General features: G+C 41.0%; 1 protein-coding gene across 1 annotated transcript in view; it reads left to right on the top strand.

Moving 5' to 3' along the window:
- The first annotated feature begins 10,069 nt into the window (after positions 1–10,069).
- Positions 10,070–16,110, top strand: part of ARIH1 (ariadne RBR E3 ubiquitin protein ligase 1) — a 76,691-nt gene continuing 70,650 nt past the window's right edge. Inside the window, exon 1 of the mRNA XM_074296269.1 lies at positions 10,070–10,502. Within this exon, the coding sequence (XP_074152370.1) occupies positions 10,131–10,502 (372 nt within the window). The 5' untranslated portion in view covers positions 10,070–10,130. The remainder of the gene's footprint in view (positions 10,503–16,110) is intronic.

The following is a 16,110-nucleotide window of genomic DNA, read 5'->3' as shown; positions in this document are numbered from 1 at the left end:
TATATGTAAGCTCTTTAAAGGATATGTAGGTAATGTCAAGACCTTCAAACACAATGTACCTCCCTAGGACCCTGAGAGATAGGTGCTGTTATTATCCCCATTTTATAATTGAGAAAACTGAGGCAAACAGAGGTTAAGTGATTTACCCAGGCGGTCACAAAGCTAGTAAGTGTCTGAGGCTAGATTTGAATACAGATTCAAGATATAAATTATGATACTGAGATATATAAAACAAAAATGGCTTAAAGATACCCTTTTTGAAATAGGAAGATTAATGGAATCTATTTCTCCCCTGAGGCAATTGTGGTTAAGTGACTTGCCCAGGTCACATTAGCTAGGAAGTGTTAAGTGTCTGAGGCTGGATTTGAACTCAGGTCCTCCTGACTTCAGGACTGGTGCTCTATCCACTGCACCACTTATCTGCTCCGGAATCTACTTTTAACAAAAATTGGAGGTAAAATAGAAAGTAGACTTTCAGTAACTTGGGTTGAAACAATGGATTGAAACAATGGATTCTCACCTCAGTTTAGTCACTTACTGTGACCTTGAGTGCTTACCAGTTAAGCTTTCTCTTGAAGCTTGTTTTCTTATCTATTAATTGGAAAGACAACTCCAATCTACTTCAAAGGATTTTGACAATTACATACCAGTCTGTTCTTATTTATTACAATTCTTATACTAGGGATGTGTCCAGAGAAGCCTAACTCACAAGACTTGGCTTCTGTATGCCTTTCTTGTGTCCAGCATTTATCACTTCACCTCTCTAAATATACCTTCTCACCTATAAACTATAAAGTCTGTGCAACAAGGGTCATACAATCTGAGTAGGCTTCATACTGCAAGCCTTACACTCTTGTACTTTGGGCTATTTCTTATCCTGCCTTTCTTTTAGGACATAACTCAAGCTAAAGTATTTGGCCATGAACTGTACAAGGAACTAATGAAGAGGTGGAGAGGAACAAAGGGCTGACAATCAGGACTCCATCACCACTAATTGTGTTACTTTGGAAAAGTATGTGGCCTCTGCATGTCTGTTTCTCCTTATTTTCAATAGAACAGATATGATGAGAGCTACCTCTCAAAGATGCTGAAAGAGTTAATGGTCATATCTTAATGGCATTTCATTAAGTGGTATTCCAGAAATCCAAGTGTCCTTATTAAATTGTCTAATATAAGGTAACTGTGTGCTTTTGCTATAAACAATAGAAGAAACAATATTAATAAACATATGCTCACAGAAGTTAAACCTCAATTTATTACTTTTTAATTTTGTATCATGCAAGGGAAAAAAAAAGTATATAAGTATCATATGCCTAAAGTCAAATACTTTTCTTTGCCAAGGAATATTCTTTGAACTGGAAAGAATGGAACAAAAAGTAAAGCACTTAAGCTCATGGAAAAGTAAAGATTTTGGGGCAGCTAGGTGGCGCAGTGCATAGAGCCCCAGCCTTGAATTCAGGAGGACCCGAGTTAAAATGTGATCTCAGACACCTAACACTTCCTAGCTGTGTGACCCTGGGCAAGTCACTTAACCCCAGCCTCAAAAAAAGAAAAAAGAAAAGAAAAATAAGGATTTAGCAATCAATCGGTCTATCATTAAGAATTTCCTATATTGGGCACAAGGACAAGTCAAACAAGAAGCATTTAGAAGGCCTTTTATATGCTAAGCACTGGAGAAACAAAGAAAGGTAAAAAACAGTCCTTATTTTCAAGAAGCAGTCTAATAGGGAAACAATCTTCAGACAACTAAGGGCCGACAAGATAAATCTACACAAGATAAATCAAGAAATTACTAAGAGAGGGAAAGCACTAGTATATTAAGGAGGATTGGAAAAGGTTTCTTGTAGAAAGTGAGATTTTGGCTGGGATTTGAAGTCAGAAAGGGAAGATGACAAAAGAATGAGAGAATTCCAAGCAAAAGAGATAGGCTATGAAAATGCCTATAGTGTGACAGATGGAGTATCTACTACAGGAACAGCAAGGACAGCAGAGCCGGTGAGTGGATCTAAAGTGTAAGAAGATTGGAATGGCAGGAGAGGGACAGGTTTTAAAGGGTTTTAAATAATAGAAAAGAAGAAAAATTGGTAAGAGGGACTAGGGTAGGGGGAAATAATTTAGTTTTGGACAGGTTGAGTTTAAGTTGTCTACAGCAGGTCTTCTTAAATTTTTTCCACTAACAATCCTTTTTCACCTGAAAAATATATATGCAACCCTGAGCATATAAACATATAAAATAGGTATACAAAACAAACATTTTCTGATAAATCATAAAGAGATTTTAAAACAATTCTTTGGTATACATATAACTTTACCATTTATTAATGATAAGAGCAATATATGTATATATATTGAGATAGATGTACTTGTTTATTATTTTTACACACAAAAAATTAATTCTTGGCAGAATGTTACAAAAATTTTTGAGATCTCCACGTTCACTTACAAAACCCCATATGGGGTCACAACCTACAATTTAAAAAGAGACACTCAGTTTGAGATAAGGCAGCGGGAAATGTGATATTGGAGGTAAGGAAAGAAATTACAGCTATGAAAAAATTCCTGCTCTTGAGCTTACAAAATGGCCAGGAAGAGATAATACATATACAGATACACCTATAAAAAATGCTTAGTTGTTGTCCTTCATTCTCAAAGATGATCAAAATGACATAACTACGTTAGTTACAATACATTTGACTGTTGCTAATCAAACCAATATGACCTCAGAATGCTCTGTCAGATTGGTCACAAATAGTTCCTATGAACATTTGGGGTGTATTCTTTAACTTGGTAGATTTTGCATTTCTTTTGAGCTAACTCAATTCTGTGCAAAGAGTATAGCACCTTCTCTGATGAGGGCATGCCATGGTGGGAAGTCCTGTGCTGGGTTTTCACATAGTATTATCAATTCTAAAGTTGAGAGACCTTCAGATTATCTTTGTGTAGCTTTTCCTGACCACTTTGTGAATGTTTGCCCTGTGTGAGTTCTCCATATGTCTTTTTTGTCAAGTATACATTTGACATTCAATATGGCCAGCCCAATGGAATTATGCTCTCTGCAATACAGTTTGAATGCTTAGCAATGCTTAGTTCTTGAAAGGTCTCAGTATCTGTTGTAAAGGGCTGAAACTCTTGAGTTAATGCACTGAGGTCGGACAACCAAGCACTTACCGCTAATTACTCTATTAGAATATGCTTGGAAAATGGCCCTTCCCACTATTCTGTGCTGGCCCAATCATTTGGTGTATACAGAGAATTGTAGGAGGGACTGGGGGTGGAGTAAGACTAGCCAGAGTCACTTCTGGGTGGGAGAGGAAGAGGAGAGCTCATGGAGATCCTGCGCATCCATTCCCTTCTCTTCTACTGCTAAAGACCAAGAATAAAGACCAAGGACTTTTGCTTATCCTGATTCCAGCTGATTCTAAGGTAACTAGGGTACTAGTGCAGTCACCACAATCTGTGATCTTATCCTGACGGATGATCTTCAAAATCTTCCTAAAACAATTCAAATGAAAGTGATTCAGTTTCCTGGTATAACTCTGGTACTTTCTAGATTTCAGAAGCATACAATAAGATCAGCATGATGACTCTGTAGATCTTCAGATCGAATACTTTTTTCTCTCCAACACTTTCCAAGAATTCCATACAGAATCAATCATTTCAGACTGACTTTCTTCTGAGTCTCCCAAACACTGAGCTAGCTCTGGAAATGCATATAAAAAATAGATATAAGATAAATGGGAAGATACAGCTGGTGGGGATAGGGAATATCTTAGGTAAATTTCATATTGTTTGAGTCTGGTCAAGTAAGAAGTAGATTCTTAGCGGCAGTGGCGAGGAAATAATAAAAACAAAGCACAGGGCCAGTCAACACAAAGATACTAAGATAACAGGCATTGGAGTATAGTGTGTGAGGAAGAATAGGACCTTTAGTTTGGCTGGATCATAAACTTACATAAATAACACTTATGTAATAACCTTTTAAGATCTACAAAGTCCTTTGAACAGTATCTCTTTTGATCCTCTCCACAAGCCCAGGTAGACAGGTGCTATTATTCCCATTTTGCAGATAAGGATATTGACCCAGAAGTGATGTTTGTCCTTTGTTCTGGAAAAGTGATGTTTGTCTTTGTTCAGAAAATGAAATGACTTGCTCAGGGTCACAAGTTAAATGTCAGAGGCTGGATCTGAATTCAGCTCTCTCTAATTCCAGGTTTAGTGTCCTATCCATCATACAACCTAACTTCCCATTGTTAAATAACTAACAAATAAGTCTTTAGGTAACCAGGATTCATCTGACTATTCTTAATGAATTCAAGTAATCAAGTATAAATTAATTACAGCCCATAGATAGTGAAAGCTCTAGAAGCTGTGACTGGTGGGACACTTAGTTAAGATGACTGAAAGAACACTCTGTGGAAGTAGAGAGATGATAAAAATTTAGCCAACAAACTATAGTCCAGTGACTATTGTCCAGAATCAATCATTCTAGACTGACTTCATTTTTTTTTTTGGACAGGATTAGCAGACAACAGATCAGATCAATGTCAATGATGTAGCATACTTACATATTAGTAAAACATTTGACAAAAACAATAATTTTGTATGAGGTGGAAAGATTTGAACAAAATCACTATATACAGACTCAAAACTAGATGTACAACCAAACCAAAGTTTAATCTGTCACTAATGGTTGGACTGGTCTTGGTTGGTGGTCTCATCAGCTCCCATGGGTTCAATTATCATCTCTATGCAATTGATAGTCTGATCTGTCTCACAAACTATGGTCACTTATCACCAACTGCCTTTTTGAACAACTTGAACTGGATGTCTCATCAGCATCTCAAACTTAAGATGTTGAAAGCAGAAGTCATTTTCTCCTTCTACTCACAAACCCTCTCCTCTTTCCAACTTCATTATTATCAAAGGCATCATTTAAGCTTTCAAATCATCCCTTTTCCTAAAATTTGTGTCACTCTTTTTGCACCTACCACAAATAACTAGTCTGTTTATTGTCATTTCAGTCTTCTTTCAATACATTCTCTTCTATTCCTTCAAAAGCATTTTCATTTCAGGTTTCATTCTATACTATTCAGTTTTCTAATTGGACTTCTCTCAATTCTGATCCCCACTCCAGTTCATCCTCCATTCAATTGCCAAGATGGTTTATCTAAAACATGGACCTGACAATATGATGCTCCCCACATTCCAACACAACATATATTTAAAAAGCTTCTTGCTATCTAAGATAAAATATAAAGTCTTTAGACAGCTTAAGAAATTTTGTATTTAACTATACATATCTCTAACAGATTTTGTTTTTCTTGCTTTCTGAATGGGTATGGGAAGGGAAGGGAAGGCAGGAGATAGAACTGAAAATAAAATTGAATTTAAAGGTCTTCACAACCTGGCCCCTCCACACCTTTCCAGTGTCCTTACTGTATTTCCCTTCACAGATTTAGCTAAAGAGAAGTTTTTCTGGTTCCTCACATGACAACCTCCTGAGTTTTCATCAGCTGTCTTTCCTACCTGAAATGCTTTCTTCACCTTCAACAGTTCTTAGCTTCCGCCAAGATTCAGTGTAAATGTGATCTTCCTTTCTGGTTCTTCCCTCCTTCCCTCCCTCTCCTCTTACACAAATTTATTTACATATTTTCTTCCTTATTAGAATGTAAACTCCTAGAAGGAAGGGCAGTTTTTCCTCCTTTAAATTCCTAGCACTTACTATAGTGCCTCATACATAGTAAATGCTTAATGTGTTTGTTCATTAAAAGAGGTTTTAATATTAAGTTCTATATAAGTATGCTACAGTAGCTAAAAAACCTAATATGATCTTAAGACAGTGTAAGAAAATACATGGTATACAAAGAATGGGAGGCATGAAAGGGGTAATACTCATTGGGCTATACCCCTGTTAGACTACACGAATGTTCATTGAGGTATCATATTTTAGAAAGGTAATGGTAAAAGTACCATGAGTTGGATGATGAGGATTGTGAAGGGTCAAAGATCACCCCATTTAATAATGAACTTGAGGAGACTTAAAGAGGGTAAATAACAGCTATCTTCAAGTTTGTGGAAAACTTATATACAAAATGTTTTCAGTTTTTCTGCAATGATCCCAGCATGCAGAATTAGGATCAATGAATGGAAATTGGAGAGGCTTATCTGTTGACTGTGAGAAAAAATTTTACAATTAAAGTCATCCAAGAGGAGGTCTGAAAGCAAAGGCTAGATGACTACTTACCTGCCCAGTTTATTATAAAAATGCCTAGGGGCAGCTAGTAAGCACACCTACCTTGAAGTCAGGAAGACATAAGTGCAAATCCAGCCTCAGATATTTAATTCTTACTAGATGTGTGACCTGGGCAAGTCACTTAATCCAAAATACCTCTCAAAACAAAATAGTGCTGAACTAGACAATTCCTGAGGTGTTATGTAACTATAAGGTTCTGCAATTCTGGTTGCTTCTCAATATGACATTTTTAGTAGCATTTATGACTACAGTCAAGTGGTAGGCTATTAAACTTTAGTTCTGTCTGGAAACTATGTAATTTTAAAAACTGGTAACAGAATTTCCATCTCACAACAAGAACACAACCCACTTAACCCTTCCCAACTGGATACTAGAATGTCTTACCTGGTGGTCAAAGGGGTTTGGTTAACACTGAATTGGGACCACAGTACTAGCATGTGGGCAGCCATATAAGTTATCCTAATTAGACTGAGTGAGCATTCCATGATTGGCCTAAATAATGATTCCTGGTTCCGGAAAATTTCAAATTGAACATTTACAAAAAGGTTTTTTGATACCTTATGCCAGAGACTGGTTAAGAATGTATTCCATATATCATCAAAACATTGGTTGACATAATATCTTGTTATACCTATAAAACTGCATTGTATTTTCGGTCAAATCTGTTCTAGAGACTGAGGTTTTTGTTGTAGTGCCCTGGATTTGCTGAAGGATATTATTTCTATTAACTCGTCTTTAGAATTGTTTTACTATTTATCTGAGAAGTAATTTTCATTAGCACTTGCATAGTAAGATCCTGGCAAGTAAGGGTTGTTATTTTTGTGGCCTTAAAACAGATATTGGTGTTCTTTTCTTTTACTGGAATGGTGATTTCAATGGCACAGCCAAGTCTTTTGGTGAGGACACTCCCTCTACAACTTAAGTTTTAGAGTTGCCCAAGGCCACAACAGAAGCCCATTATGTCAGAAGTCTTCCTAACTCTGAGGCTACTATCCACTATGCTAAGGCATAGTGTTCCAGAGTTCTTACTCTGAAAAATACCAGTTTAAATCTTTTAAAAAGCCTAGGCAATTTAATTCGATTGGTTTAAGAAAGGTGATGGGAAATTCCCATGAAGCAATCACAGAAAGTGCAGTAGCAGAGCCAGAGCACACTAACTTACTAGTTACTCAGTTGACACTGACATTTTAGACAAGGGAGCACCAGTTATTTTATTGTGTGTGGCATAGATGCCTCATCCTGTTGTTTATTGTTGAATGATATATTCAACAATTAGCCCAGCTAAGGGATAATAGGCACCATCTTGATATACCAGTCTTTGAAAAAAAAAATAACAAAAAAACAATAACACATGGGTCACCTCTCTGTGGCCAGAGTAGTTGTTAAGCTGGTTTACCTGGAATAGCATTAGTAACTCAATCTGAATCCAGGGTGAAGTTGAAAAATAAGAATTCAAGAAGGGCCAGAAGTTTATATCTGAATGATGCCCAAAGTCTCACTGTTCATAAGTAGATATGTAATAGTAGGAAAAGTGTATTATTTTGGTAAAACACCCTAAGATGAAGTAATTTTCTACCCTAGAAAATATAGGCTCAGTAATTTGGGGTAACCCTATATGAATGAAGCCAAAGTGGCCAAATCTCCAAATTTAATGAGCCTGATTTATTACAACTTCTTCAGATCATCATGTAGGTTCACTTGTTGCAGAGAATCAAACTAACAACTATAGAATCACACTTGAACAGATTTTTTTCACTGTGGCATCAGTGTAGAATATGAACTGATTCAACTCCGAGGCTCTAGTTCATACTGGACTAGTTCATGCCTGAAGATAGGAAGATGATCACATAAAGACTCCCCTGTCTTCTTTAAGACTAGAAGCAGAGATTTACTTAAATTAGTATAGAAGTTACTTTAAAAAAAATTTTATATTTCTCCTTACTTCAAGCTTCCTACATGAAGGAGGCATAAAAGTAAACAATGAGAACTAGCCTGGGCTTTTATCAAAGACAAATCAATTTTACAGTGGAGTCATGCTATTTTAATGTATCCTTTGCTGATCTCAGCAATATCAGTATCTAGGAATAAAGCAGGAATCCTGACAAGTTTCACATTTTTAAGCTGGCAAAAAGTTTTATTTTTTTTCCTTCCTGGGCTGTCCAAGGAATAGAAACAATTAGGCAAATACTGGAAGGAAAAATATGGGATAATTCTTCCCAATGCTGCTACTAAAACGGTTCCCCTAAAGATGTGCATCAGAATCGGATTAATATAGAACTCGAAGGAGACTACTAAACCAACTAAGTCCCTTCATTTAATAGTTGAAAAGACAAATTCTGAGAAGGGATGGCTGGCTTGAGTTAAGGAAAAATCAGGACTCCTCACACAAGTCTTGTCATACTCAACATACAGCCTATCCCAGGTCTTTAGAAAAGCTTAAAACGCTTAAAACTTTTGGGACACTATCATACTGCCCTCACCCAAGGTAGACAAAATAAGGATCCCAGATGTAGAACAAGTCCCGGTTTTTAACCGCTCGGGGAACGAAGACTGACCCACCACCTCCCGCGTTTGCGCCCCACTGGCCGAGTCCCCTCCCCGGAGCACACTTCTCGTCTTCTGCTCCCCAGAAATGCCTTCGTCCACCGTATGCGCTGTCTATGAGGGAGAGCCACGCTGGTGCTCCAGCCGCAGAACCAGAGTTCCTCGGCTTGGGTGGGAGGCTCCGTCGTCTGGGAGTCGCGGAAGCCTGGCGGAGGCGCTGCTGGCTTGGACGTGGAACCTGACTAGTCCCACGAGGTCACTCCCACGCGCGGCGCTCGCCGGCAGAACCAGGCTCCCACCCCGGGCTCCTGGACTACTAGGGCCGGGCTTCCCTAGTCTCTTCCCCATCGGAGGCTGCTCCGAAGGCCCTCGGACGGAGATCCGCGGGGAGAGACTAGGCCTCGCTGCCCAGCCCGACGTGGAGGGCGGCCCCGCTTGGTGCTCGGTCCCATACCACCCCCAAGTAGCCTAGACAGGTCAGGTCGGGCCGGCCCGGCCGGGCCCTGGAAATACCAGGGCGGCGCAGGTCAGTCAGGCCGCGGTCACTCCCTCCACTCGTGGGGGCCGGGAAGGAGAGAGGAACGGGCGGGGGCGGATCTACATGACAACGGTCCTCGCCCACCCGCTCCTCACTCCTCCGCCAGCGCTGTGGAACCACCCGCCGCGCCAACATGGCGGCGCCTCGGAGGCATTTCCCGCGCGCCCGCGCGTGCGCTCTCCATAGTCTGGGCGCGGAGAAATCGGACCGGAAGGAAGGTGAGGAGCCGCGGGGGCGTCGGGGTTTCCCCGGGAGCCGCGCAGGGGCCACGGGGCAGGCGGCGAGCCGTCGCAACACGTCTCCGGCCCGGGGAAGAAGGCGGGGCCGTGGGCGACGGGAAGAGGCGGGGCTCGCCTCCGGGGCGGGGTGAGGCGAGACGGCGTGACGGGACGCGGTGACGTAGGACGGCGCGGTGACGCACGCCCCTTTGTTGGCTCAGTAGCGGTAGCAGCGGCCGTGGCGGTGGCGCTGGGGGTTGTTTTCTCTCGGAGGCCGGAGCGGAGCCGCGTCTGACCGAGGCGAGCGGGGCCCCCCTCCCTCCCCTCCCCCTCTCCTCCCCGCCGCCGCTGCTGCTGCCGCCGCCGCCACCACCAGCACCGCCACCGCCACCACCCAGCCCCGGCCACCACCTCCCGCCGCTGCCGATCGGGCCCCCCGCGTCCGGCCGGGGAGGAGCCGCCGCCCGCGCCCGCCGGGGCCGGAGCCGGGGCCGGAGCCGGCCAGGCCCGGGCTGTCCCCCCCCTCCCCGCCCCGCCGCCGCCGCCCGCCAGCCCGCCCGCTCGCCCCCCGCGCGCCATGGACTCGGACGAGGGCTACAACTACGAGTTCGACGAGGACGAGGAGTGCAGCGAGGAGGACAGCGGCGCCGAGGAGGAGGAGGACGACGACGACGAGGAGCCCGACGACGATAACCTGGACCTGGGCGAGGTGGAGCTGGTGGAGCCCGGCCTGGGCGTCGGGAGCGAGCGGGACGGGCTGCTGTGCGGGGAGACGGGCGGCGGGGGCGGCGGCAGCGCCCTGGGGCCCGGCGGGGGCGGCGGCGGGGGCGGCGGCGGGGGCGGCCCCGGGCACGAGCAGGAGGAGGACTACCGCTACGAGGTGCTCACGGCCGAGCAGATCCTGCAGCACATGGTGGAATGTATCCGGGAGGTCAACGAGGTCATCCAGGTGAGGCGGCGCGGCCCGGGCCCGGCCCGAGGGGGACTCGGACGAGTGAGGGGCTCGGGGCGGGGCGGTCGTCCGGGCCCGGACACTTGTTGATCGGCGCCGGCCCCGCGGCTCCGGAGGGCCCGGCAGGAGAGGGCGGTGCTTCCGCGCCCCGCCATGGCGGAGGCCTTGGGCCGGCCGAACCGCCGCGAGCACCCGGGGCTGTCTCCCCGCCCCCCTCCGAGATGGGCCGGCCGGCCCCAGGCGGTAACTTGGGAGCGCTCGGGAGCCGAGCTGGAGGGGGGGGTAGGGGCGCTGGGGCTTTCCAGAAGCGGCGTGGCGGGGCAGGGCCTCCCCCCGAGAGTGGGGCCGGAGCATGAACGCATCTGTTTACATCCTCGCAGGCCCAGTGTGGGGGAGGGGGCGGGCTGCCAAGCTCGGCTCACCTGCGCTGCTGGGCCGGCCGGAAGCGGGCGGGGGTCGGGGCGCTGGGGCCTGGAGGGAGGGAGCTTGGGCCACGGCTTCTCGGTGCCCTCTGCCCCAAAGCTTTCCCGGGAGAGAGCAGTCCTGGGTTATTGTTTAGATGGAGACAATACTGGGATTGTGAGCTCGCTGCCTCTGCCCTTCATTCGCGGAAACTTCTCGGGGAACAGCAGCTTTGTTCAGGCCGCTCCCAGGTCCCTTGGAAGCCTCTTTCCTGTAGGTCAGATTGTATTTTGAGCTTCAGGAAATTGAGGGAAGTTTCCATTAGCTTGATAAGAGGCTAAGGAAGAGAGGAGTAAAACTGGAGCCTTGATTTAAAGAAGAGTTTGCTTTTTTTTTTTTTTTTTCCTTTTTTCCAAATCGCTTAGTGTATGAAAACGAAAGGAAATTTCTGAGCTTCTTGCTTGGCCGAGTTGCTTAGTAATTTTTCCCCTTTTCTAATTATGGTGGAAAACCAACAAGAGCTTTCCATTTTTTGTTTTGTGTTAAATTGAAATATCTAATAGGGACTGAAAATAATGAAACTAGAATAAATCATTCAGTGATCATTTGATAGTATTTTTAAATTCCTAAAAAAAAGAGTGAATACAGGTCTCCCTGATAATATATTTTAAGCCAGCCATGTTTTCACCGACACAACTATATATAAATAGAACGTGTTTGGAAACGGAATGGGTGAGGCTGCGACCATGCTTTTAAGTCCCAGAAACTTAAGGCTTTCCAGAGGTAGCTCACTGGCTGCCAGAGAAGCAGCCCTGAAGTGGGAGTCTGGCTCTTAGGAAGCTGAGCTGAAATCCTCTATTTTGTTAACTCGTGTGACCCTCTAGTCACCTAATCTTCCGGTGTCTTCGTATTTGCGCGCACACACACACATATAAATAAGATGAGGGAGGGTGAGCTAGGTGTGACCCTTCAGCTCTAAAGCTTATGATCCATAAGGTAGTTCTTAAGGGAAAGTAACAGAAATAATTGTGCCAATGTAATTTTTTTAAAATACAACTTTAAGACCTCATAAGTTGGACAGATTCTAGGATTGTTTGTTCTTATTTTACATTTACAATTTTTGGCTAGTTTCTTAAGCTTTCTTTAGTCTTTGATGTTTTAAAATGACATTTCCTAGAGTTTAAATTCCTACCAAGTTTCTGATTGATTTTAATTAACAGGGCACTTCATAGGACCAGATTGTCAGAGCCAAATGAAACAACTTAGTATATTTTCCAAAATCAAGCTTATCAAAATACCTACTGTACATCAGATACTGTATGAGGCCAGAGAAGAGGCAAATAATGTGAGAGACTAGTCTTTTGCTCTCTAAGAACTTAGATTCTCAGTGAGTGATGGTCACTAAAGGTACAAAAACATGGCTATTAGCATTTAAGTCTACTTTTAGATAAGTCTACTTTAGATAATTTGTAGGAGATAAATGAATTCTGAACTTAAGAATGAACCCCTTTAAGCTAATGGTCAGTCATTGATTGGAATGAAGATTTTCATGTCTCTGCTACTTTAGTGATTCATATTTGAGGATCAGCCCAAAAAACGAGATTCTTAGGAATAAAATGTTAGCACAATAATAGCTGATATAGAATGATATAAGGTTTGATAATGGTGACATAAAAATACAGGCTGTGTATTTGGTAATAATGGTAAAATTGATTAAGGCTTCTTTTGCCAGTTCACTAACTTCAGCATAAAATTTGATGTAGATATTTATTTTTGTCTAGTTGAGTTGTCCTAAACCTTTACTTTTATAACACAATTATAGAATTAATATGGCACTTTTAAGATTTGCAAAGTCCTTAACTATATTATCCTTACAACAACACTGAGGGGGGAGGGGTGGTGGTGGTGGTAAGATTTTTATTATTATTATTATCCCCATTTTACAGATGAGGAAATTGAGGTAGAGTTTAATTTGCTCAGGGACATTCAGCTAGTAAATGTTTCAGAACCAGGTCCCTTATTATATATGATTTTAAACGTTTCTTAGTCTAGGATTTTGTGTATAGGAAACAAAAGAATAACATAACATCAGAAAATGTTCATGGTAAAAATAGATCCTAAATCAGATTATATGCCTACTGTGTCTAGTTTCTAAAGCAATCTTAACTGACTACTCTTTGTTCTACTCTCAACTTCTCAATAAAATTAAAAGATTCACTTATGATATCACTGATTTTTAAATCTATTTGAAGGCAAAATAAGATCCCCAAAGTACTAATACAAGTTAAATTTATATTTGGCCTTCAATTGTTTTTTTTTTTTTTTTTTTTTTTTTTTTTTTGGTAGGGAGGGGAAGGTATTAAATTGCCATTTCTCCTAGCCTGTAAACCTACAAATTGCCATTTAGACATTTAAGTTCAGGAAACTTTCCTCTAGTGAAGCCATGTAGTAGAACTGTCCCTAGGCTAGGCTGCATGCAATTCTTTGTTTAATTTGTATTCTTGATCAATTATCTTTTTTGCTCTTTTTATCTGGTTGTATTAATTGCCTCTTTTAGCTTTGGAGCCTTTGAGTTGCTTGTTACACATATAAAGATCTTTGAACTTTTTAAGAACAATACTACTAAGTGTTACATTAGTATAATTTAAAGTAAGTCTGTTCTGTAACTTTTAAGACCCTCTATTTTTAATTAAACTGCCAACACAGATGCTGTTTGTCATTGTGTGTACTCCATAACCTGAGTAAGAAAGTTAGGGTTGTGGAAACCTTTACAGGCCCAATCATCCCCAAATCTTGAATAATAATAAAGAATTGTCATTTAGAATTGGTTTTAGTGGGTTGAAAATACTGTTTTAATTAAAAAATATATTTAATGCAAATAGGAATTTAGCAATAGTAGATTTTTCCTAACTGAAACTAATTTTTTAAACTTTATTGACCATTTCATTATTTATAAGTAACACCAGGCTGTTTGTTGTTGGATAAATTGCTAAGCATCATATATAGTTGCTAAAAATTTTGTTTCCTTGAATTCCTCCCCCCTCCCCCAAAAAAAGGACTTGATAGTAAGATGAAAATCCTTATTAATATCTATAGCATATATATATATGTACACATAAGTTTTAGGAGTTGAAAAGGGCATAAAATAGTTATTTTTGAGTGAAACAAAATAGCAATTGTAGAAATGAAAATTGTTGGTGAATCTTTTAAAGGGTGCCAAATGTTTTCCCTTGAAAATAATTAAAATCGAAGTAAACATTAAACATTTGTGGAAAGTTTGTCATCTCCAATGTTGATATTAGAAAATTCCCACCTAATGTTTCCATACTCACAATTTCAATTCCCAAATTATTGTATAAAGTTTTAAGTTTTAAAAAAATTGTGAGACAGAAACAATCTTCAAGCCGTTTTAACTTTTAGAAATACTAGAGCAAGAAGAAAAGGTTTGCTTGGCAGAGATGACTCAACAAAATTAAAATTGCATATTATTTTCAGGCAACAAAAGTTCCTGCATGCTTTGGAAGGAAATCTAGAAATGTTCTCTGTTTTAGTAATCATGACCTCTTTTTTTGAATAGAATTATGTTTATAAAAGTCTGTAAATCTCCTGCCCTATAGGTTCTAGTAACCTCTGCCAAAGATTAAATGCATTAGCCACTACATTATTATATGATCCAATACTTTATTTGGGGATTAAGTGAACTAGAGCAAAAGTACATGGCCTAGCACAAACATCCAACTCAAGGGTATAAAAATAAAAGGTCAAGGACTGACTTTCAAATAATATTAGTTAAAGAACATGGGAGCACATAGGTTTATGTAAGACAAAAGACTTGTCCTTGCTAACATGCACAGTAGGTATTCAGCAGCAGTAGCATGACTGAAATGGCAAACAGCTGCATAAAATTCATTTTTCATTCATGTTTTGATGTATTGTTCATCATGTGGTATGGGTGGATGGACCAAAAATAGAAGGGTAATAAGAAAGTAAAGTTATTCGTGGAGAGAGTTACTAGGAATTCTGAAAGGCTGATAAATCTTGTGTCTAAGGCCTAAGACTTTTAGAAACTTAAAACATACAAAATGAATTGTGTGCATAGCTTGTTTCATAGTTATGCATATTTTAATTTGAAGAAGGTTATTAATGGTATTAAATAGCAAAAAGTGTTTGAAAAGTAATGTTAATACCTAATCAGGCCTTCTACTCATAGTTGGGAACCTGTGCAGGTAAGAAAGCACCACTAATAAAAGAAAATTGGAGGGGAGATAGTTGGCTCCTTATAGTGTCTTGGAAATAAAATTGCCTCATGTTTTGTGAAGGGAATTAAAAACAGTAATCTTGGATGCTATGGAATCTGAGAGGTACGTTTACTTTGTTGCATTTTTAAAAACTTAAGACATCAGTAAATGATAATCTGTTCTAAGTTCCAAGTAGTATGGAATAAACTGAAGTAGAGGCTGAGAAAAAAGGAGACACACTGGAGTGGGACAGTAATCAGAAAAAGTTTCATATAGGATTTAAGAGATTGGTAGGATCTAGTGGAGAGAATTGAGAACTATAATTATGCTTGGGGGGGGGGGGCAGGAGGGAAGAGAAGGGAGGTTGGGGATAGGTGAGAACAGAAGGTTGGACTGAAAAATGTGGAATAGGCTTTTGTTTTAAAAGTACCTTGATACTTTTTAGTTGGCATTTGGCCTCCTAAGTTATCTGTGATGATAGAGGGAACTTGGTTTGGATCATTTTTCCCGGATTATACAGAAATCACTTATTTTTGACTTTGGAAAACATCTTGACTTAAAAGCAAATTTCCAATCTTAAATTTTGCTAAGATGAAATTTAATTTGCTGTTATAAACTATAAAACTGCTCAGCCTTATACCCTCTGCATGAATGCTTCCACTTCAGTAACATTTTGGTAATTCGTAAGGATGTTTATCCAAAATCCTTTATACTACTGCCTGACTTATCTCCCTATAGTAGTGGTTCTTAACCTGGATTCTTCAGGTAGTCTTACCATTCCTAAGGAAAAACTCTTGTCAGAATAATGCTTTCAAACACATAAAATATGTAGGACAAGAAAGGAAGCTAATTTTATATTGAAATTCATTTATCAAAAAATTTTTAATAAGTTTGTGAATTCTTTATTAGAGTCCCTGGCTCTTAGGAACTGTCTTCCTTGGGTTTTCTTTGTGTCCTCAGGTCTC

The sequence above is a fragment of the Sminthopsis crassicaudata genome, chromosome 2 (assembly GCF_048593235.1).
Source record: "Sminthopsis crassicaudata isolate SCR6 chromosome 2, ASM4859323v1, whole genome shotgun sequence".
In the NCBI taxonomy this organism is placed as follows: domain Eukaryota; kingdom Metazoa; phylum Chordata; class Mammalia; order Dasyuromorphia; family Dasyuridae; genus Sminthopsis; species Sminthopsis crassicaudata.
The sequence above is the reverse complement of the archived record's forward strand: the minus strand, read 5'-3'. Positions and strand labels throughout refer to the sequence as shown.